The 22,137-nt window shown below is 43.2% G+C and overlaps 1 protein-coding gene across 1 annotated transcript in view; it reads left to right on the top strand.

Annotated features, from left to right (window-relative positions):
* The window catches only part of DNAAF8 (dynein axonemal assembly factor 8), a 93,380-nt gene that overhangs the window by 29,721 nt on the left and 41,522 nt on the right, over nt 1-22,137 (top strand). Inside the window, 7 exon segments of the mRNA XM_061473710.1 lie at nt 867-900; nt 902-1,052; nt 3,557-3,712; nt 16,497-16,613; nt 19,268-19,412; nt 21,560-21,854; nt 21,915-21,923. Coding sequence (XP_061329694.1) covers nt 867-900; nt 902-1,052; nt 3,557-3,712; nt 16,497-16,613; nt 19,268-19,412; nt 21,560-21,854; nt 21,915-21,923 — 907 coding nt within the window.

Below are 22,137 nucleotides of genomic sequence, written 5' to 3'. Positions count from 1 at the left end.
AAGGCCAGGTTGGATGGGGCTTGGAGCAACCTGGTCTAGTGGAAGGTGTCCCTGCCCATAGCAGTGGGTTGGAACTGGATGAGCTTTAAGGTCCCCTCCCACCCAAACCAGCCTGTGATTCTATGATATGATTCTATGATCATAGCTGTTGAGAAGCAATACACTTGTACATACTGGAAAATGTGATTTTAAGGTCCAGGTTCTGAATAAAAGAACTGTCAGGGGCAGCACATTGACTATAGATGGGCATAACAAGCCAGTAATTACAGCTGCAGCTCCAGCATCACTGGGAGAACAAAAAATATCCCATAAACAATAACCCCATGGGTCAAGCTTGGGGTTGTTTCTTAAAGAATAGGACTCTAAAAGGAGGGAGAGTTTGCATCCTAAATAACTACGTATCAATACTAAAGAAAGGAGAAGAGTCAGCTTAAATGTACCATTGTCTATTGAAATGAGGTTTGTTAAATAAAGCAGAAAACAATGAAAGTTTTGACACAGATTATTTTGAAGGCATTTCAGTGATCTTAAAAAAAAGAAAAAAGAAAAAAACATGAATCCTAAAGTATACAGATCAAACCTGACCAGGCTATTTCCAGCTGTGACCATGCGCTGTTCCATTCACCAAGCAGTGTTTGCCTAAGTGAAGTCCCGGGTGACAGCTCTTCAAGAAGAACTGAAGTGCTCAGAAAGGTGTCACTGATATAATGACCTAGATTTTATGGCTTGTGCTTCCTCTTTGATAAATGCTTGCTAGGTATTAATTGCCCCTCTCTGTTGGCAATGAATGTAATTCATTCCTGATGATGAATATAGTTCCAGTAATCCAAATGACTTCCATTTTCATAATATTTTTTGACAGGAAGCCTCTTACTTGCCAGCTATTGACACATTGCCTAGTCCACACTATGAAAAATGAGGTGCTACTTCTGACCTTTCGGCTGTCAAGTTGTGGCCAAGTAGCTACAGATCAGCACAGGGAGCAGGGGCCTGCTGTGCTGCTGAGAGCAGCCATCATCTACCAGGCTCTTGTGACACGGCTGCTCCCTCTGGTGAGTACCTGTGGTGGAAGTACACAAAAGATTCTGCATGATTAAGGCTGTACTTTGCCCATATATATTCTGATGAATATATAATAATTCTTGAAATCTCCTTCTTCCAACAGCTGCCAAACAGTGGCTGAAAAAAGGGGAAATTATGTTCTAACTCACTTTAAATTCAGTAAATGGGTCTTGCTGAAGTCAGGGGGGCTGGATTGTGCCTGTAGTTCATAAAGAACAGGGCACAAAAAGTAAAACATTGCTGGGCCAGACTCACAGTGGTCAGAAGGGATTACTGAAGTAGAGGGGTGTGGAAGTGCTATACCTCGTCCTTGGAACAAGAAGCAGATGCACACAAGTGCCTATTTCTTACCACTTGTTCTGGTTAAGAATAGATCCTTTCTGACAGTCAAGAGGTCTGTAAAAAAGTGGTGGTCTGTTTCCTCTTAATTGTCTTTTGGATGACATATTTTTCTCCTCTAAAGGAACCACCTATTCCTCACTCTTCCCATCCACCCCATATTAGTCTTTTCCCCTAGGAAGAGCAGGGTATGTGTATTTCTCCTGCACATTGACCTCATTCTTTTTCCCTGGTTAAAGACCTTGGAATACCAATCCCAACCTGTGTACTCCAGGTAGGTTTCACCCTGAGCAGACAAGGCTTTTAAATCACTTAAACTCCACTTAAACAGTATTAATTGTTAAGGATGCTCTCACTTCCATCAAAACATTGCTAACATTCTTTTATGTTAGTTCAGTGCTAATGAAAATCATGACTTCAGCAGCACCAGAGTCTGAATCTTCCATTCAGGAACTAGTCAGCTCATGACCAGCTGCAGTGTGAGTTGTCTTCCCTAGTATTATTCCCATTTAAACCTGAGCTCTGACTTGTAGCAGCTTTTTCCAAGGGTATCTCATCTTCCAGGGCTCAGCGTCACTCTACTAAGACTACAGGGTCAAATGTTGTAATGGACTTTGTGCCCAGGAGAAACCAGGCTAAACTCCACTGATTTTTTTTCAGAGAGGTTCTCAAAGAGCTGTTGGGTAGCAATGAAAAAGTCTTTAATTGAAAGAAGTGGAAAGCTTGTGGCATATTTATCCCAGATTCTCATCTGGTCACAATTCATGCCCCTCCACTGATTCACTGGCCTCCAGGCTTGTGTAAATCAGCATATCTATTGATTTCATTGGAGATGTGCTGATATCTATCAGTAGAGAGCATGACTCTCCAGATGGGACCATTCCCCAGTGGTGGAACTGCTGTGGGATTTCCTGTGTGAAATCAGTGTTCAAAGTAGTCAAGGACTTGGTAGTGCTATTTTGAGTCGTACAGCTGACCTATGCAGCAGTTTGAGTATCCAATCTGGCCCTATGGGGAGAACATATTTCTGAAGGCATTTATCTCGCTGTAAATAGTTTTGGTTTATATATACAGTAAATAGCAGAGCTGTTAATCCATCATGACCATAGTGATGGTATAGACCATGAGAACAAGACATAGTGGTTTCTGTATTCACCAGAACCCAAGGAAGGAATTGCATTCTTGTAATTCAAACATACCATCTCTGCCTCACACGGTGGCTGCTACTCCTTTCTCATGGCTTTGCCAGTTGCCTTAGTCTGGCATTCCCATAGCCTTCTGCCCTCTTTCACCTGCTCCCCAGGTTTCAGGATGCTTTGCAGTACCACAGTGCCTTCCCAGACTTTTTCAAGTATCATTTCTGCCTCTCTTCTACCCAGTAATAAATTTTCTCATGTATTCTCTATGGTAAAGCTCATTATGTTTCAGCCTTATGAGCCAAACAGTGGTCTGTCCTGCTCAAACCCTATCTCTGGAATGAAAGTGATATTCATGATAAAAGATGTCCTGTGATCATTTTGGGGTTGGCAGAAGTTTCTTTTTACCCTTATTGTTTTGGGTCTATATTGGAAAATGGAATGTTTGCCTCCCACACACACCTCAGTCTAAGAGGTGTATTTGCTGGAGAGGGATAGACAGGGTTTTGGCTATTAGTGATCACTAAAAGGGAAGACCAAGGCTTATTCAGGAAGCCTGTACCAGCTCCCCAGAATAGTATAACCACTTAGCATTGATTTTTGAACCGAGATTGGCTCAATCTCATTACCATTAATAAAGGCAGCACATGCTGCCACTGTGACAAGAACATGAAGTGCAGCGTTGACAGGGACTGTTCCCATTTCTTGCTGGAACAGAGAACTAGTGCAAATTCTGACTTTCACATAGCGAAACTGGTGGAAGCCAGAGTTTGCAAGTCCACATTGACAAAATAAATCCTATGATATATCAAACCCTACATGTTATTCCTATTTAATTTGGACTTTATTGATTTTCTTACGGCTAAATCACAGTTAATCCATGAATTGAACATGAGTGCTCCTTGTATTATTGTACATTATGGGGGTCTACTCAAAAGCAACAGAGCAAGATAAAGGGTTATTTTGAGTTTCTAAATCCAGCCATCTAAAAATGAAATTATGTTCAAATGGATTTACAGGTGCCTTCTGTGAAAATGGAAGATGGACCCAAGGCTCTGTTTGAGGTGGTAGGGCTGCAGCAGGCCTGGGGAGAGGGTGGGTTGGCCCTACATACTTGTCTAACAGCAGCAGATGAGTCTTCAGCCCAGAACAGCACTGAGACCCAGAAGATAAAAGTGAGTAGCAGTGTTTACACTTGCTAGTCATGCACAGCAGCCACAGCCAGTGACCACAGGTTTTCACTAAGGCCCAGGCTTGGCTATTGGCTTGGCCAATTCAAGTTTCAATTTCAGTGAGCCAGTACAGAGCATGAGTGCTGCTCTAAATTAGACTGAGGGGAGAGCTCAGTACTGTGGGAGCTGAATGATTGCTTCCAGCTGATTGCCAACTCAAGCTGTCCTCAGTTATGCTGAATTTAGATTTAGCGCAGATTAGAAGCCAGCTCTCTGTGGTATGGGCTTTTTGTCTCTACTGCTCATTAGCTGGTAAGGCACTTTTGGAGGCTATAACCCCACAGTTTAGAAATTTAACTGGATTCAGAGGAGGTATATCTTTGGCATGTGTTATAGGTTTTCTTTTTAACTCTTCTATTTTAATTATGTGAAGTTCCAGAGGGAGTATTGTCTTGCTGTTTGGCTCCCAGGAGTCACAGCCCAGAGGCAGGACCTTAGACTCTGTTCCCTCAGCTCTGGTAGACTGCAGTCTGTGCTGTGTAATAGAATGCCAGTCTGAGAGGTGTAGCACACAACTGATAATCCAGCACATACAGTTGTAATGAAGGGGATGATATGAACTCATATCCTGAAAACAGCAGAGCTGTGAAATAGCAGCCCTGGGTTCTAGTTTGTTGGTTCTGTCATTTCACAGAGCAAATGTCTTTTTTTTGGAGACAGTTTTTTAGGTATTATTGCTACTGCTTCCCGCTATAAATGCCTATCCTACCTATGCAGAATAGCTGACTTGCTGGAAAATGTATGCAGCTACATTTGGAGAGCAGCTATCTTTGTGTACCCCAGATCCCCAGATCTCCTGTGGGTCATTTGCTTGAATAACTATACTGTGACTGAATAACCTCCGAGGTGCTGGCCCTGCACTCTGTTGAGGCTGGTGAGTTTCTCTCAGGTAGCTCAAAATAACACTTGTGGTTTTAGTGAGCTGGTAGATTTTTCTACCCTATTTTTGCTTGCTTCACTCCTGATAATGTTAGCAGGAGTGTGGCAATAGATGTGTTCGTTCTCCACACTTCCTCTTGCTGAGAAGACACAATAGCAGGTGGTCTTAGGGGGGCCTAGATATCTGAGTCGTACCTGCTGGACACACCATGTGAAGTTTAAATGGAGGAAGAGGTGTAAAGATGGTTTAAAAACGTCCTTATGCTTCCCCTACTTGGCTGCAGCAAACATCCTTTGCTTGCAGCTGCCTGCCTGTGAGCTGTAAAGATTACATTGCCCATAATGTATCATAAAGGCTGGAATATGACAGCTGTGGCTCCAGTGCTCCTGCAAGAAAATGATTGATGCTGGCAACAAATGTCATGATTAACACACTACCAAAAATCCCAACCCCAAAACAGTAAGCAACCTTGCCATTAGTGTTTGAGGACTTGGCAGCAGGAGCAGCAGGGCTAATGATACTAACGATGAAGAACAGGAGTAAACCCTCAGACAAGAGCTTAATTCTGATTTCTGTGTAAAGTAACCGAATTCAAGATGTTTGCTGTATGGAGCAAAGAAAATGGAGGAGGAGAGACTGACCTGCCTTCTGTCCGTGTGCCTTGTTGCTCTCTGGTGGTTTCAGCTGAGGTGTTGGCCATATCAAAATTATTGAGCACTGACTATGCTCAAAATACATACCCAGTGTTATGCAATTAATGAATGAACTTTTGAAGCTGTGGGCTCGGGATGCTCGGAACATTTGTTTGGAGCAGGGATGTGTTGTATCACAGGTTGGTGGAACAAGCTGTACAGAGCTTCCAGTCCATGTATAAATTGTAAATGCTATTCTGGTGCCTCATTTACGGTTCCTGATACTGCTTGAGTTCAGCTAGTATGTACAGGAGTGGACATCCAAGGCATTCGGTCAGTGTTCCTCAAACTAGGACTGTGTGTAACTGAGGTTTCCTCTCATTAGAGGCTCTACTGTAGCAATTGCTTTTGACAGTTTTGCTTTCCTAAGGCATTTGTAAAGCTGCTGCTTTCCCTAGCAGAGATTAAGCTTAACACAAGTCTTTGAGAAATTCAGCTGCAGCAGACACCAGGGAAGCAACAGCAAGTAGTCCTGTCTCCCCATTCCTCCCTGGGCAGTTTCAACTATTGCTGGAGAAAAATTGTTGGTGATTGATTTTATTCTTCACACTTAAGTCTTCAGGCTCTTGTTGTACTGTTATCATAGAGGTTTTTAACGATTGAATCTGGTAACAAAATTCTGTTGTGGCAGATTCTTGTTTCAGTTGTCTCCTAGGGGTGTGAAGAGCATCACTTACCATGGTTTACCTTCAAAATAGGGCCCGGTTTCCAGGTGGTTTTGTTGTATCTCTTTGCTGTTAAGAAAGTAGGACAATCTTAGTTAGTCTTTTTTTGGATTCTATAAAAGAAGCCATACCAAGTAGTGTAAATGTTAACCAGAAGTGTTATGACAAATGGATATTTTAATGTACTCAATATGTAGAGTCCAGAGTGTATTATTCAGTGCCAAAGGTGGGTATGTATAAGACTACACAAACTATTAGGTCCAATTCATGCCTGCTTGACGCTAACATAGAAATGTCTGTCTTTGTGTATCTGTACTCATATCTTGTAATAGCAGAGTAACAGTTGGTCACGGATTTTCTTCACATTATTATATGACTGTGATTTTTGCAGCAGACATTGTATTGCTGGTCTAAGAGCCTAAGGCCCTATCAGTATCAACAAGGCAAGGTTTGACTTTCCCCAGCTTGTCCCCTGTTAATTCCTGACCCTACTGTGATTGAACATGCTGAATGCATTTGTTACTTTTTGGCTTTGATGTTATTTGGTGTTGGCTTGTTGCCTGCTGTAGAGTCACACTCTAATGCTGGGGTACAGTTCATCACCAAGAACAGGACCAGGGCAGCTGCAGGTGTCATGGCAGTACAGGTTGTTGCTAAGATACTTTTCTTGGTTTAGTTTGCTTGGGTCCCCCCTCGCCCCAAGTTGTTATCAACTGGAGCTGAGCTGTATTCCAGACCTCTAAGCCATCAACTTTTTATTTACTGGACACTTCAGTGTCATCTGTGTGTCTTTTATTGTTTGTCACATTTTATTTCTCTCTCCCAAGGTCTAATAGTTATGAATACAAATATAATAATGGTTTCTCAAGGCAAAAGCTCCTGTTCTTACCAGATCAATAAGACTTATTCAAGTAGGAAGGCATCTATCTCTGTATCTAGTGGTTTTGCTATGTTTCTTCCCATCTCTGTCAGGTTTTTGTGGTTTAGTCTGGGTTGTTTTATTTCTGTCCTCCAAACAACCAGTAGAAGCGAAGCAAATTCAAACCTCCTTGCATGGTTTAGGTTCTTGACTTACTGTCAGAACAAATGCTCGTACAGTCCCCTCTTGTAACTCTTGCATGCTGACAGACAAGCTGCAGTTACAGCCTGTCTGATGGGAATTAGATTTGTACAGAGTATGCTTTCTAAGAATCTACTAAGCATTCCCAATTAGGCACACCAGCACCCTGCAGAGCAGCATGGTTCTTGTCTGTATGATTCAATCACACAATGATTCTGTGGTGGCTCAGAATCATAGAATCCCAGACTGGTTTGGGTTGGAAATGGCCTTAAAGCTCATCCAGTTCCAACCCCATGCCACAGGCAGGGACACCTTCTGTGATCTCTCACAATCTCTTTCATTAGATATGGAGAGCTTTGAGTCCTTTCCAGGCTTGAGCTCCACTTTCTAGGTGTGATAATACCTGTTGCAGAAAAGATACTTTGCATGGCTGTGATTCTGTCAGTTTCTAATTGGGTCTCATTGAGGTCACCAGTTTTGTTCTGTGAAAGTCCTACTAATTAAGAACCGATCTGGAAGAAAAAGGGACTCAGAGGGCAACTTTGGTGATGGGAAACTGTAATATAACAGTGTAGTGCAATGTTAATGTAACAGTATTAATATTAGTCTTAATCTTAAAAAAAAATCTTGAAATTAATAAGGCTTTTTATTTATATCCTTATGAAGCCCTTTACAAATTAATGTCTCATTGTATTGGGCTGGTTTATGGTCCTGTTTATGGCATTTCCTTCCTCTTTAGGTGTGGTATGTAATGTGCTTTGGAGTAATATTTGTGGGCTGACCAGTATTGTGAGCCAGCTATTTTACACCAGCATCTTGCAACAAGGTGAATACTGCTATTAACTCAACAGTCACCATCTGTGGTGGAGCTTTATAGCTGAGCAGTCTGAGTGCGTCGAGTGCTCTGGAGGAAGGGCAGTGCTGCTGATCTCCTTGCACTCACTAAGAGACGCTCTCTTTGAGTCAGGTCTATGTGAAGGCATGTCCCTTATCTATGGTGTGAGCCCTTCCACACAGCTGATGGGTGTAACTGGCTGTTGCACACAGCATCTGCTCTCCAGCTCCATCTGCTGGACCAGGAGCCCCAACAGTGGCAGGACCTTCAGTTTTGTCCTTGGGCTTGGGAGTAGAGACCTTATGGGGTGATAAATAGGACCCAGGATCATGGAAAGAGCGTGCTTTCTGTGAGTGAAGGAACAGGTCTAGAGTTCGGGTTGTGTGATATGATGCTTTGAGAAGCTAATCTAGGGCTTTGCTTTGCAGAATCTGAAGTGCAGATGTGTGAAGTGTGAGGCAGAGCTGGCTGCAGGCAGAGAAAGCTGCTACAGGTGCATGGTACGGGACAGAAAGTTCCCGAGACCGTGATCAGTGCTTTGTAACTATTGACTCTTTGCAGACTAAAAATGATCTACAAGAAACATTTATTTTTTTACCAGAAGATTTCTTCATTTCTAGCCTGTATGTGGCTTCCAGGTGTTACCTGGTAGAGGGCAGAACTGGCTGATTACTTCCAAAACCGGCTGTGTCCTCTTCCTGCAATTCCCTCTGTCCTGCTCAGTCATGTCACTGGTATTAATCCTGATCCTCAGGTACTGTATGGAAATGCTTGGACCTCTGGCAATTATTTTTTTCCCTCATTAGGTCCAGTAAAAGTTGTTCTTCTTCTAGTGCTAAGAGGTATTCTCATTTCCTTTAGCTGATGATTTAAGCAGAGTTTGAAAACAATGCTTTAAACCTAGATTTCCACTTAAGTGTATGAGATTACAAAGACATAGCACCTCTTAAAATCAAGTATTAGAATCATGTGCCTACCTTGCAGATACATCTGCAAGAACATTCACCTTGTGCTGTCTATAAGGAGAACGATAATTCACTTATTTGCTTCTCTCAGGTTTGCAAGGGCTCCATAACAAATGTTCAAGTAAACACAATGTTACCGGAGTTCATTATACTTATTGGGGGGAGTTTATTTCTTGAGAGCATCCATCTTTGCCTTAGGCCTTTAACAGCCAATCCTACCTCAGTGTGTATATTTAGACAGGGTTTTCACAGAAGCACTTCATGTGACCTGAAGTTCCTTAGCTTTTGTGGGAATGTTCTATGTATTTCTTTCTTATATCGTCACTAACTTTTGGACAACCATGGTCTTTTCCCAATATTTCTAAATCAAGAAAAACCTTGAGACACAATTCCAGGGAATGGTGAAGACCCCAATTCTGATTCACAATGAAAATTTTTCTGCAGTTTCGACCAGATTTGAGGATTGCTATTAGTCTGTGAGTATCAATGCCATGAAAGCTTAGGGGCTTAGCAGTGCACTTAGCAATTTGCCTAAAGGTTTATCCCACTTCCATGGAGGAAAAGGAGGCTTAATGTTGATTTGCAGTCCCTGTAGCTTTCAAGTAGAAGAAAGTGCTATAAAGCAGGCTGACGTAGAAGATAAATCTGCTCTACGCTTTTAAGGCATAAAGTAAGGCATCATTTAAAACAGTCAGGGCTTTTATGCAAATCCCTTATTAGGGGAATTATAAATCATTAGAAATTGAACAGTTAGATAGCAGGCACTTTCTGGGGGTGGATCTTTGCCTTGATGCCATAGAAAAACTGAAGTCAATTTAAAGAACACATTCCCTTCCCAAGTTCAAATGCTGTGTGCCACCCAGGTTCCCAGGCCTGAATGACACCAAGGCCACTATGTAGCATGGTTTTGTAACAGCTGTGTCTTGCAATTAAACAGAGAGGCTGATTTCTCCAAGCCAGGCTCAATGAGCCAGGCTCTCAGCAGGCAGCAGCAAACCCTGTTCTCTGCCCTGCAGCTTTACAAAGCTGTACCAACTGAGAATGCCCCCAAATGTCATTAAAATACAACCAAAAAGCATCACAAAGAAAACTCAATATTTTATTCCTCTAACTTCATTGGTTTGAAGATTTTGTACAAGGCCAGTGATCCCTGCTTGCTTTTTAGATATTTATTAGATATATTTACATATTTTGATATTGATTTTGAGGTGGTATATACAAAACTAAGTAGACCAAAGATTCTGCACTGCATGTTGAAAAAACATGCAGGGAATACCTGGTTCTGCTCCAGGTAGCTTACAGTCTGAGACAGAGATCCTGATACGTTGATGGAACAAATGGGTAGGAGTGGAGGGAGAGGAACGTCAAGTAAAATTGCTGCCTGCTTGTGTACTGACTAGCTCTGTGTATGATTTTATGAGCAATTTTATGTTAGCAATGACTGTAATAACCTCTAAGCACATTGTTAGTGTAGGAGTCAATGTCTTGTTTTCACTCGGCTGATCTGTTGTGTTTTCAATGTGTTCTGAACTACAAACAGATTGCTTTTCTCTGACTTTTTCTCTGAGGCTTTCTTATTAATGCTGTGCATACAGATTATTAACCTGCTGATACGAAGAGTAACTCGTTAAAACCCCAGGTTAGGTTAGGAGTGACATAATCCCTGTGGAAGTCATTAACTGCAATGTCCCTTGTCAGCAAAAAGAGGATTTCTTCATTTTAGCATAGAAGTACTTTCTCCTGCTAATCCCTACAATGCAAGCATTAACCTTAGGGATACAGACAACATATGTACGCAGTGTTGATGCTGCTTTTCCTCTGTGTGTTTGTTCCATTTCAACCTGGAACTCCTGCTCTCTCTCAGTAGTTCTGGACACTGGGACATTTGCCCAAAGGGTGCAATCCCTGATGCTCACCCCCTTTTGGTCACCTTCCATAGCATCTCCTTGATCTCCCAACATATGCAGGTGCCTGCCAGGACAGAGTGAGGGCATGGCAGTATTGGATGGGTGATTGCATCAGGGAGGTTTAAAGGAAGAAGAGGAACCTCCATCTTTAAGTCCAGGGGAATGAGATGTGTTCCTTCTAGTTGCAGAAAAATGTTTTTGTTGCACCTGTTGGTGCTTAGGTCCCTCTTGCTGCTCCTTTAGCTAGTTTCCCTGCAGACTTCCGGCACAAGGGTGTGCTTTCTCCTTTGAGGCAATGGTACTGATTAAAGGCAGGTCTACACAAAGTTCCATCCTCTCTTTTCGCTTGAGCAAAGCTCCATTGTATTTATTCATTAATGAAGTTTTGGCTAAGCATAGATAATTCCACAACTAGGTCCAGGGACCTAAATTTACCCCAGTGATGTTACTCAAAGCTGCCAACACTTCCAAATGGCGCAGACTGAACTGACAGGAAATTTGATGTATGGAAGTGGACTCACAGAAAGTACAGCAGTTCTTTCGTGTTGTATTGCCAGCTTTTGGGATTTCCCTGCTAGAGAATTGATGGCAACTAGATTACCAGAAGAGCTCTACACCTACACACAAGCTTTGAATGGTGCAAACCTTTTTCGAAAGACTGAAATAACCACATAGCAGAGGAGCAATGCACTCCTAGTGCAATTAGACTCTTCCCTGCTGTGGAAAAGCAGCCTCATTGAATCACATGTTGCTTTGTGCACTTTTGGGCAACTAATTCAGGTGCGTGGTGGCCCTAACTCTGTGGATAGTCTCTGAAGTGGGAGTGAGAGGTATTTCCAGAGAATCTTTGAGCTGTGAGTCTGTGTTTTACCATGGGCTCAGCAAGAAGACCAAGCTTCAGAGTTTGAATGCTCTGATGTTATTTCACTGACAAGTGTCGTGGCCTTAGCCCTGATGAGTGGCTTTAGCATCTTTCACTGTCTTTTACTATAACTTCTTTCACCTTCAGTGCTAATGAGAGGTTTGCTCAGAGAACTGCTGCTTACTACCACCACCACAGCTTCTCACTCAGCTCACTTCAGGCCCTTGGCTGTGCGGGCATTGCCTTTGCATGTTGCAGTTTGTAATGGCTGGTAGTGTTCTGTGGTTCAGTGCCTCATAGTGTCAGCAATGATGCAGCTTTGATTTGGGGTTATTGCAATGTGTGTTCTTTCTTTTTCCTTTCCTGCTGCATGAGAAGCAGCAGTCTGGCAGCTTTAAGCAGTACCTAAGCTGAGTCATGTAATGTTCTGTGGGTGAAGAGCTCAGACTGAGCTACCTGGAGTGCAGCACATCTTGGCTAGCTGTTAGACCTGATCCACATGATGCTGTACACTCCTAGATTTAGTGTATGGCTTAGGGCTGTGCTTTCCTCCTCCAAAGCTTCTGCAGAGCTTGAAAGACCTGATTGTTGTGCAGGTGAAATAGGCATTAGGGAGGGATAAAGCTGCTTCCCCAAAGCAGACCCAGCCCAAGGAGCAGGTGCCAGTCATAGGTCCAGCAGCTTGATGGTTTGAAATCCAGGCTGAAGCTGTAAAACAAGAGGTCAAAATGACAAGTTCATCCTGCCCTTTGCTTAGCAAACCTGGTTTATGTCTTGTCTTTATCTGAGTTGATGCTCAGCAGCAGGTTTCATGTGTCTGGCACCCTGAGTCTGCCATGCAGCCTGATGAAGTGGTATCAACAGCTTTAGCAAGAGCACGTCATCTGGCTGATGATTCCACGTGGACATGACTTGTCTGCGGGTGGGACATTTGTCCTGGGGCCTCATCTATATGCTTTTATAGACATGAATCCGTAACTGCAGCCCCAGAATAGTTGCGTGGCTGTATCTCCATGAGGAGTGTTCAAGGCCAGGATGGACGGGGCACTTGGTCTAGTGGAAGGTGTCCCTGCCCCAGCACGGGTTGGAACTGCATGAACTTTAAGGTTCCTTCCAACCCAAACCAGTCTGGGATTCTGTGAATACAATGCTAATGAACTGGGATTCATGACAGCAGGCAGCTGAGAGTTTGAGAATAATGCTGCCTAACTCAGAGGCACATGTCAGTGAATCACATCAGACATGAGCCTTGCCTGTGTGTTAGCATCAAGGCCTTTGCTAGAGTGACAGTAGTGCTTCCTCTGCTGCCACTCATGTGGTCAGTGGAGCTGAAAGGAAGAAGTTATACAGGCACAGAATGTACAATCTGTCCCTGGAGATAGTGAAGGATGCAGCATCTTTCTCCAAGGGATTTGAGTTTGGTCCCATAGTGATAATACCCAAGCATTGGGAAGTACTTTTCATGTGAGGAGATTAGGTCGTGGAGTACACAGAAATCCTTCCTGCAGTCCCTGTTTCCCTGCTGTGGCTGGGAAGCCATCTAGAAGACTCACTGCAGCTTAAAAGACTCTCTTAGATCATCTGACAGCAAAAGCAATTTCTTTGTTGCTGGAAATGAGAAGAGAATACCCTGTAAGCAAGAAGAAGAGATCATGGACTGGGTTGTGTTGCTGTATAACAGTTAAATATTCATGGGTTTGCTGCAGACAGCTCCAGTCTTCTCTAAAATGTGCTTATTCTTGTTTCTGCTCAGTGTGTTACAGTACATTTTTGTTCTGCTTTGAGTTTCCTTCCCATAACTGTCTGGCTTCATCTTGGTAATATTATCTGAAACAAAGCTCTAGGTTTCTTTTTGAAAGCATGGTGCACATTCAATCCCGGCTATGGCAGAGACTGGTCTTTTCCTGTGTCTTAAGGTAGTAGAAATCAGGATTTGTCTCTCAAACAAGTACAAAAAAGGATAGTTGACAAAAAAAGAGTAACTACAAATGGGAGGTTATGGACATGCACTCCCTTCTTGCTCTTTCTGGTCATGGCAATGTGGATGGAGAGGATGATGTTGGTACTGTAAGAAGCCCTCCTTTCTGACAGTGGAGGTGAGGGAGATAGTAATGGAAATAGCTGTGGTTAAATGATTCTGGGTTTAAAGCCTGTCACAACATAAATCAAAGTTACCCCTGGAGCTCCTGTGGCTACCACTGGTTGCCTATAGGGGACCTTTCCTCCTTGGTTTAGTGCCTTTGCCATCAGACATGAGATTTAGTGCTCTAAGTCTGCAGAGTCTTCCTTTCAGGTAGATATCAAAAGCTGGACTGCCTGTAAGTCACTCTGCAGTGCATGAGGAGGGAGTTTCTGAGAGACAGGTCAGTATTCAGAGACGATGTATCAGCCAGCCTGGGAGAGGCTTCTTGGACTGCTATGTTTGCAGAGAAGCTTTACAGCTGATGTTGGAGTCATAAGAGAGAAATCAGTCCTGAGGTGAAACCAATACAATTCTCACACCTATGCGCTCTCATTGTGAAACAGTAAAAGTAGCACCAAAGTATCGTAAAGATAGTGTCAAAATCACCCTAATTATTTCAACATAAGCAGGGTCCCACAGCTGCCTGTGAAGGGTTGCTCTGCATTAGATGTTAAATAGGGCTCATCTAAATTTTATAGCAACTGACTTGATGCAATTCCCTCCTACATGAATGGGCAAAGTTGCTTTCTTCTACTTTTCCCTGTGAACTGTGTAGGAAGGCAGTGTGGGGAGTTCTCCACTGGCACATTTTAGCTGGAGTGGACAAAGCAGAGGCTGTCATACTGCAGCCATCTATGGCTGCTTTCTCACTTGTGACAAGAAGGATTTTCTAGGAGAAATAAGACTTTCCAAGCTTCATTTCCTGTTACTTCTTGAAATCACATCCAGGTTGGCTGCTGGAAAATAGAGTCTGACAGATCACAGACTTTGATTCCTAGCAGTGGCCAGATCCTTGCTCCAGCAGGAAGAGAGGCTGACCACGTGGCAGCATACCTGGGATCACCACTGATCCACAGCCTGTACTGTGGTTCTTCCTGAAGGTTAGCTTTTTACCTTGGATTTCCCAGCATGCATCCTCTGTGTCCTGGTTGGAGCTGGAGCATTATAATGAAGGTTTCCATGAAAATGTAGGCTGTTTGACTATGTATATCCCTTCCCTTTTCCTTCTTCTGAAAAGCTCAGAGACTTGAGGTTTAGTGAAGAAGCAGCTTGAATCAACAGGACACTGGGGTCTTGCTGCATTCCTATTTTGTAGGGCTTGTCTGTGCTCACTGTGATTTGCCAGTGTTGCATGCAGGAGCTGGCAACAAACATTGGAGACAGTGAAGATCTGATTCTTTAAATCAGTGATTTCTTATTTTTCCTCTGATGATATTTTCCAAATGTAATATCACAGTGGAGGCTGGTGAATTAATCACAGGACAAAATGGACAAATCCACTGAGAGATGTCAAAGCTCTTGGTTTGGTGTAGTCATGTTGACTGAAACTGGGTGAAAAGCAAGATCCCCTGTTCTGCCTTTAGGCAAACATCTGGTGAAGCACAGGAAATAGAAGAAGGAGGAAACACAAAAAGTTACTGGAGCAGAAAGGCAGATGTCAGAGAGGGTTTAATATTATTAAAATTAATTTCATTTTCTGGGTGTTGTTTTTAAACATTTGTAGGATGTTACGAAGTGCCTATCATCTGCTGAGCAGTGGAAGAAGGAAATATTTTGCATAATTATGCAATTGAACAGCATTAGAACCCTCGTAATCCAGAATGGACGCTTCATCGGGCAGTTAGTCCAGCTTCTATCCATAATACAAGTCCTGATGAGGCCACGTTGAAATGGAGTTCTTTTTTTTTCCTTTTTAGAAAGGTCTGTCCCCATGAGATGAGGGCAGATTAATGACTGCTGGGAATCAAAGTAGAGTCTTTAAAATAGTGAAGCTACTCTGAGGTGCACCACCTGAACTTATGACTCTAAAGTAAACTTTTTAAATTTGTTTCAGTCTTGAAATGAATCCTCCTCACTGTGAACTCTAGCTAAATGCATCTGTACTTCTGGAACGTTCAATATTGGTGTAGATGTGAACATCGCTTCTTCCCATACCAGAACTTGAGGAACGTGACTTCCCAAAGCCACGTTTGTTCCCGGACTGTGCCCATGCCTACTGAGCATGCAGTCACAGCCAGTTCTCATGAGTGACACATCCTTAAACTGGCACTCGTACAAGTTGCTTGCTTGGCTGTGCAGAAAATGGATGAGAAACAAAATAAGGTGCTGAAACTGGGAAACACTACATTTCCGTAAAGCTGTGACCTAAATGCGGGAGTCTTTTTGCCTATCCATGAGTATGTGGCAAAATAAGACTTACAGATATGTGTCACTTGTGGTGACATGAGCACAAGAGAAATGTCCTATTTTGGTTGCAGGCGAATTCTTTCCCTTCCATTTCATTAGCTAATTAGAGCATTCCTTTAACAAAGCCCTTTTCTGCTGCATGCTCAATGCAATCTTGGAGAATTGAGGTCTGCTCAGCCTGATCCTGCAGTGCCTTTCGCATGTGACTCCTGTTCATGTCAGTGGGTGCTCTGCACATTGGCGAGTCACTGGGTTGGACCCTGGGAATGTTCAGGGTCTCCAGAAATGGTTCCAGATTCATGTTTTTGGTATATCACTTAATTGGAGCTAATGGTATGGTTGTAAGAAAGCAAATGATAGATTAACAATGATGGACTAATGAGCTTAATCCATTAATGTCCTTTCTAGTCATAAAACACTATCTTTTCTCCTAGCCCTATTTTGACAGATCAAGACAGCATACAGGTAAGAGATGTCCTTTGTGCATTTCAGGCAGTGGAGAAGGTGTTTGCAGTACCAAAAGGATTTTACTGGCAGACAGTTGAAACTGATGACAAATACTTCCCTAATAGCAGCAACATCAAGGCTTGCAGAGATACAGACACCAAGGTAAAAGAAAAACCCCAAACCACTCCTTTCTGACTTATGGGAAGACTTATGTGGGAAGATGAGAGATGATTAAGTGGCCTGGAATATTTTAATCTTGAGTTTTGGTACAAATACTGATCTTGAAGTATTTCTCACTCAGACCTATATATATCAAATGAGTATTTTGTGTCATCAGTATTGATATGCTGATTGCTCTGAGCCACAGAAGATTAAACTGTGAAATGAGGAGACTGAAGAAATTGCTACCAGCTAGGGTGCAAATCAGTAACAGGAGACAGTATTTTGATAGCCTAAACCCACTTGACTGTAAGCCAGTATATAATACAACTTATCTAAACCTTGTGCTCAGAAATGTTCAAAAAAACTAATTCTGAAGCTTCTGGTACCACCTGACCTACAGTAACTGTGTTTATTCTATGCACAAGTAGGATGCAGTTCTACTTGGTTTACCACAGAGGAAGAGAAGGTTAGGATAACTTAGGTCATATTTAGGAGTACATACCAAAATGCACTGGACCTCCAACCACAATAACTTGTTAACTGTAGTAACTTACCTTTCTTAGCTCTTGTGCAATACCAAACAGCATGTTTGATCTGACAGAATTCAGTTTCCTGTCAGTGTTGATTCAGGGAGATGCAGATACACAAAGCTTCCTCTCAACACTTAACAGTTCATGCCCAAGCCATTGCTGAGATGTACCAGGCTTGCTCCTGGAAGGTACTTGAGGTCCACATATAGGAGCTGAGGATACCTTATGCACAGTTGGAAAATGCCTTATGTCTTTGTTACAGCTCCTCGATGTGCCTCAGGAGTGCTGGAGTGGGTCTGTACAGGCCTCTCACAGCAAGGGCAGGGTGCTCTGTAAGAGAAGGCTATCTGGGAGCAGAGAGGGTGCAGTCCCATAGTATCTAAGCAGGGAAAGCAGAGCAGGCCCAGCAGCTGTAACCAGGCTCAGCCAAAGAGTCCACAGTGACAAGCTCAAACCAGAAAGCCTGTGGGTTAGGGTAACAGCCAGAATTAGTGACCTGTGACATAAGAAGGATGTGGAACTGTTGGAGCAAATCCAGAGGAGGCCATGGAGATGCTGCAAGGGCTGGAGCAGCTCTGCTCTGGAGCCAGGCTGAAAGAGCTGGACTTGTTCAGCCTGGAGAAGAGAAGACTCCGGGGAGACCTTAGAGCTGCTGCCAGTGCCTGCAGGGGCTACAAGAAACCTGGAGAGGCCTTTGGACAAGGGCCTGTAGGGACAGGGGGAATGGCTTTAACCTGACAGAGGGAAGACTGAGATGAGCTCTTAGGCAGAAGTTCTTCCCTGTGAGGGTGCTGAGGCAGTGGCACAGGGTGCCCAGAGAAGCTGTGGCTGCCCCATCCCTGGCAGTGTTCAAGGCCAGGTTGGATGGGGCTTGGAGCAACCTGGTCTAGTGGAAGGTGACCCTGCCCGTGGCAGGGGGTTGGAAGTGGATGAGCTTTAAGGTCCCTTCCAACCCAAACCAGCCTGTGATCCTATGAGACTGGGCAAAGGCATACCTGCAGCAAAGCTCAGCAGAGGCCAAAGGCAAGTACCTGAAGCCAAAGCAGAGGCAGCCGGGCTGGTGCTGAGGCTGTGCAGTGCTGGAGAGCTGCATTAGCAGAGCTGGCCCTGGGCCCAGGCAGCTGAGCTCCAGGGACTCAGAGGAGCCACAGAAAAATTTTTCCTTGCTGGCTGCTGAATATTGGGTTAATAGCAGGAGAGCTTGAGCTAGACAAACATAAAGAAATAGAGCTTTTATTCCTAATTAGACCACTTTTTTTATGATTTAAGTAAATTTATATCTTCATTTATCATGATTGTATAGGCCTTATAACGTGTTTATGGGGGAGTAGCATTTCATTTAAAGTGTCCAATAGTGATGAATTCATTTGGCATTCACCGCAGCCATAAAGCTTGCTGCTGGGGAGAGCGTTGAGTTGTCTTCTATCCAGGAGGACCATGCACATGTTTGAGGCCATTACAATCATACTTGTCTGATCTACAGCTGGACAATTTATTACCCATAGCACCACACAACTTCCAGTCATAAGGAGTTTGCTTCTTGAAAGTATATTTCTTCTGATGAAAAAGTGATAATAATTTGCGTCCTTTTGGGTATAGACATTCAGTCTGTTTTGGTGTATGTTTTCCTACAGACCAGGATGGGCTGAATTGCACTCATCTGGTAAAGAAAATTTCAAAATGTAAATGTGGTACAGAACCAGTGATGTGTCTGCCTTTTAATTTTGTATTTTTTAATGTTGGCTTTGACATTTTTATGTATGTATAAAGAAACAACCAGTTTGTCTATTATTATTTAACCATATTTCTGTATTATGTGAAGTTTGACAGCAGGAGGGCTGCGCTTCAGGCTCTGCCCCAGAGAATTTGCAGGTTTTTTACTAGAAGGTTTATGTGACAAAAGGCACAGTCATATTAGCAGAAATAGTCAATCATAAGTATCATAACTATCTGTAATTCAATCTGAAGCCGAATAGCGTGTGAACATAAAAGAAAGCCACTTTGTAGCTCTTACAATGTGAATAAAGCATGGGAACTAAAGGTGAGCAGAAAAGATACAGCTGTATGGTTGTTGAGGGCTTGGAAGCATTTAATTCACTTTTCCAATGTGCTCTTGCTGTTAAGGTTGCCATGGTGCTGCTGTTTGAAAGGCTCTTCCAAAGTCCCCTGGCTACCCATCGCATGTTGCAGCTGGTACTCAGTGCAGGTCTGGATACCTGTGGACTCCACCTGCACTATCCTCAGCAGGATGTACTGCTCTCCTGCTCAGGTGAGGTCTGGTTTTCCTTCTGAAAACTGAGGTGGAGGCAAAGATCTGTGAATGTATGAAGGTGAAGAGTGATGTGATGCTGTGAATATGGGGAAGAGGGTATCAGATTTACAAGTGTTGCTTTATCAGTTCCCATCTCTTTCCCAAAAGAAATGATAGAAGATTCTGGGCTGATTCTTTCTTTCTGTTCCCAGTATTGAATATCCAGGAGTTGAATTTTTAAGTCTTGATATATTTTTGTGTCTCAAACAACTTCAGTTGTGTTCACTTGCAGTGATCTTTCCCAGATTGCAGTGCCTTGTGCTCCAGGGTTACTTGTGTGAGTTAAATATACTATATTAGCTCCCAGTGACTTTCCTGAATGTTCTAGCTGCAGAAAATCCAGCCTCCCCACAATTTCCCCCATCCTGTTGTCCATGGGACTTAAGAAGCATGGCAAAAGTACTGATCTAGCTGTCCTGTAATTGCATTGGCTGACAAACCGTCACCAAAATATCATATGTGCGAAGGGAAGCCGGTCTGAGATGGGAGACCAGCAAGAAAAGGTAAACAGAAATTATCTTGGTTTCTGAACTCAAATCACTGAGTCTTTAACATTGGACTCCAGTGTTTTCACATACTGCTATGCACCACTCAGGTCTTCATTGTTTTTCCATTTCTAAAACAGAGTTAATGATGTCTTTCTTAAAGCGTGTCCAGAATATTATTAGCTGCTAATGCAATATAACTGTAGAGCAACAGATGTTACATTAGCTGCTAAGCATAGAAATTGCCTGTGTTCTAGTATGGCTTGTACTTCCTTTTACGCCAAGAAGTTCTCCTGGCAGGTTTGTATGTGACACCATCACAAAGACAGGAAAAGTATTTCTCTTGGGGAAAGGTATAGGCAGACTGAGAGAAATGGGCTTCCTTTTCCTCAGGCAGAAGGTGAGTGAAGACCAGCTTAACCAGAGGAAAACTCTCCTGTCTCCCTACTCCCTATTTTCGTTTGAAAAGAACAGGAGCAGACTGCCTTAGAAATGATCTTACAGTTGGGGTTGGCTCGGTGCTGCGTAATACATTCATACTGATAGCTGGAGAAATTAAGGACTCCAGAAATGAATAAGAAAACCATAAAATCAACAGTCATTAGGAGATGAGAGGCAGCAGATCTGCTTCAATGCTCTGTACCATACACCATTATTTAGGAACATTTTGTATGAAGAGACAATTCATTTGAGCTGAGAACTGCTTATGTTAGTTTGTAGATTACATCTGTATCCTTAGCTTGAAAACTTTAAAATTATTGTTTTAAATATGTACAGCCAGTTTCTCTGTTATCTACCTACTCTGGAGACTTATATTCTGGCTTCTGATTCTTATGCAACAAATGAGGTAATTGAAAATGCTTTTAATCCTCAGGGAAAAAAAAAGACACACCTGGCATCTTTTTCTGACATCTGCAGTAAGAACTGAAGAGGAGCCAAATTTCTTCTGTTTCTGGGGTTACTTACTGGGCCCCAACTATGCTGACTGTAGACATAGAGAAAGGCTTGCCTGAGACATAAGGAAGAGTTGTTACAGGAAATAAAGGAAGCCTCAGCACAAGTCCTGGCAGGGGAATAAAGGAGCCCGATCAAATATTTGCCTGGATATGTTGTCTGACATCATAGTACAAAATCTGTATTGGAGGCAGAAGGAAATAATCTAGAAAAGAAGTCTGCAGATTTCCAGTTTGTGATCCCCTTCCCAGTTTTCTCATATCTGATGAACATCACAGAAAACATCTCTTTTTGGAAGCTTGTGTTCTTGTTCTTTCTTCCCTTCAATTCCCTGGCATTCCTCATGGGAATGAACAACCGCCTGTACAAGAAGTTAGTGCTGACTTCTAGGGTATCAGCTGCTCCATAGTAAAGAACCTGCGCATTCCTTGCCATGGCAAATCTGAGGCAACCAGCTCTTCTTTCTTTAACAGACTACCTTGAATAATCTCAGATTTACTGCTGTATAAAAACATCCAGCTGGTTGCCAGCATGTCACCCACAGGACAGGTAACTAGTAGGTTGAAGTCCAGTTATGACAAATCTGAAAAGAACACTTGAGTGGAATGAACAGCCTCAGGATGGGTTGTTCCATGTTGTAGTCACATATATGTCTGTCTTTCACAGGAAAGCTGCCTTCTTCTTGTACTTCAAAGACAAGCAAGGTTCCACCAGTGGTGGCATTGAGTGTGAGAGGGCCTGAAGCATACAGCACCTTGCAGGCCCCACAGCTGGCCAGCATGACGGAATGCAGCTCCATCAGTGCCATCTACTGCAGAAGCCCAGAGGATCCTCTCATCCACCTGCCCCTCCTGGATAGCTATGCACAGAGGGAGCTCTGCCTCTGGTTTGGAGGGAGGTCTGCTGCATCAGCACTGCATGCTGGTGTCCTGCGTCCAGATTCGCAGTGCGACAGAGCAACGTGATGGCCCTGCATGGTTTTGAACCGTGGTGGTTTCCATAGGCAAAGTGTGACATGGAGGCCAGACAGGCACCCAACTTGTCATGCTCTGTCTTTACCAGCCTTTACCCATGCCAGCATGGGTGACATGGATTAGTGGGAGGTGTCCCTGCCCATGGCAAGGGGGTTGGAACTAGATGATCTTAAGGTCCTTTCCAACCCTAACTATTCTATGATTCTATAATTCTGTTAAAGGTCTCAGTGAACAAGAGTGCAGGGTGGGAGCAGTCTTCCTACTTTTATA

The sequence above is a fragment of the Pezoporus flaviventris genome, unplaced genomic scaffold (genome assembly GCF_033815535.1).
Source record: "Pezoporus flaviventris isolate CSIRO_AGI_PZ_B2104156 unplaced genomic scaffold, CSIRO_AGI_Pfla_v1 ptg000078l, whole genome shotgun sequence".
Lineage (NCBI taxonomy): Eukaryota > Metazoa > Chordata > Aves > Psittaciformes > Psittacidae > Pezoporus > Pezoporus flaviventris.
Note: the sequence above shows the minus strand (reverse complement) of the source record. Positions and strands in the feature narration are given on the sequence as shown.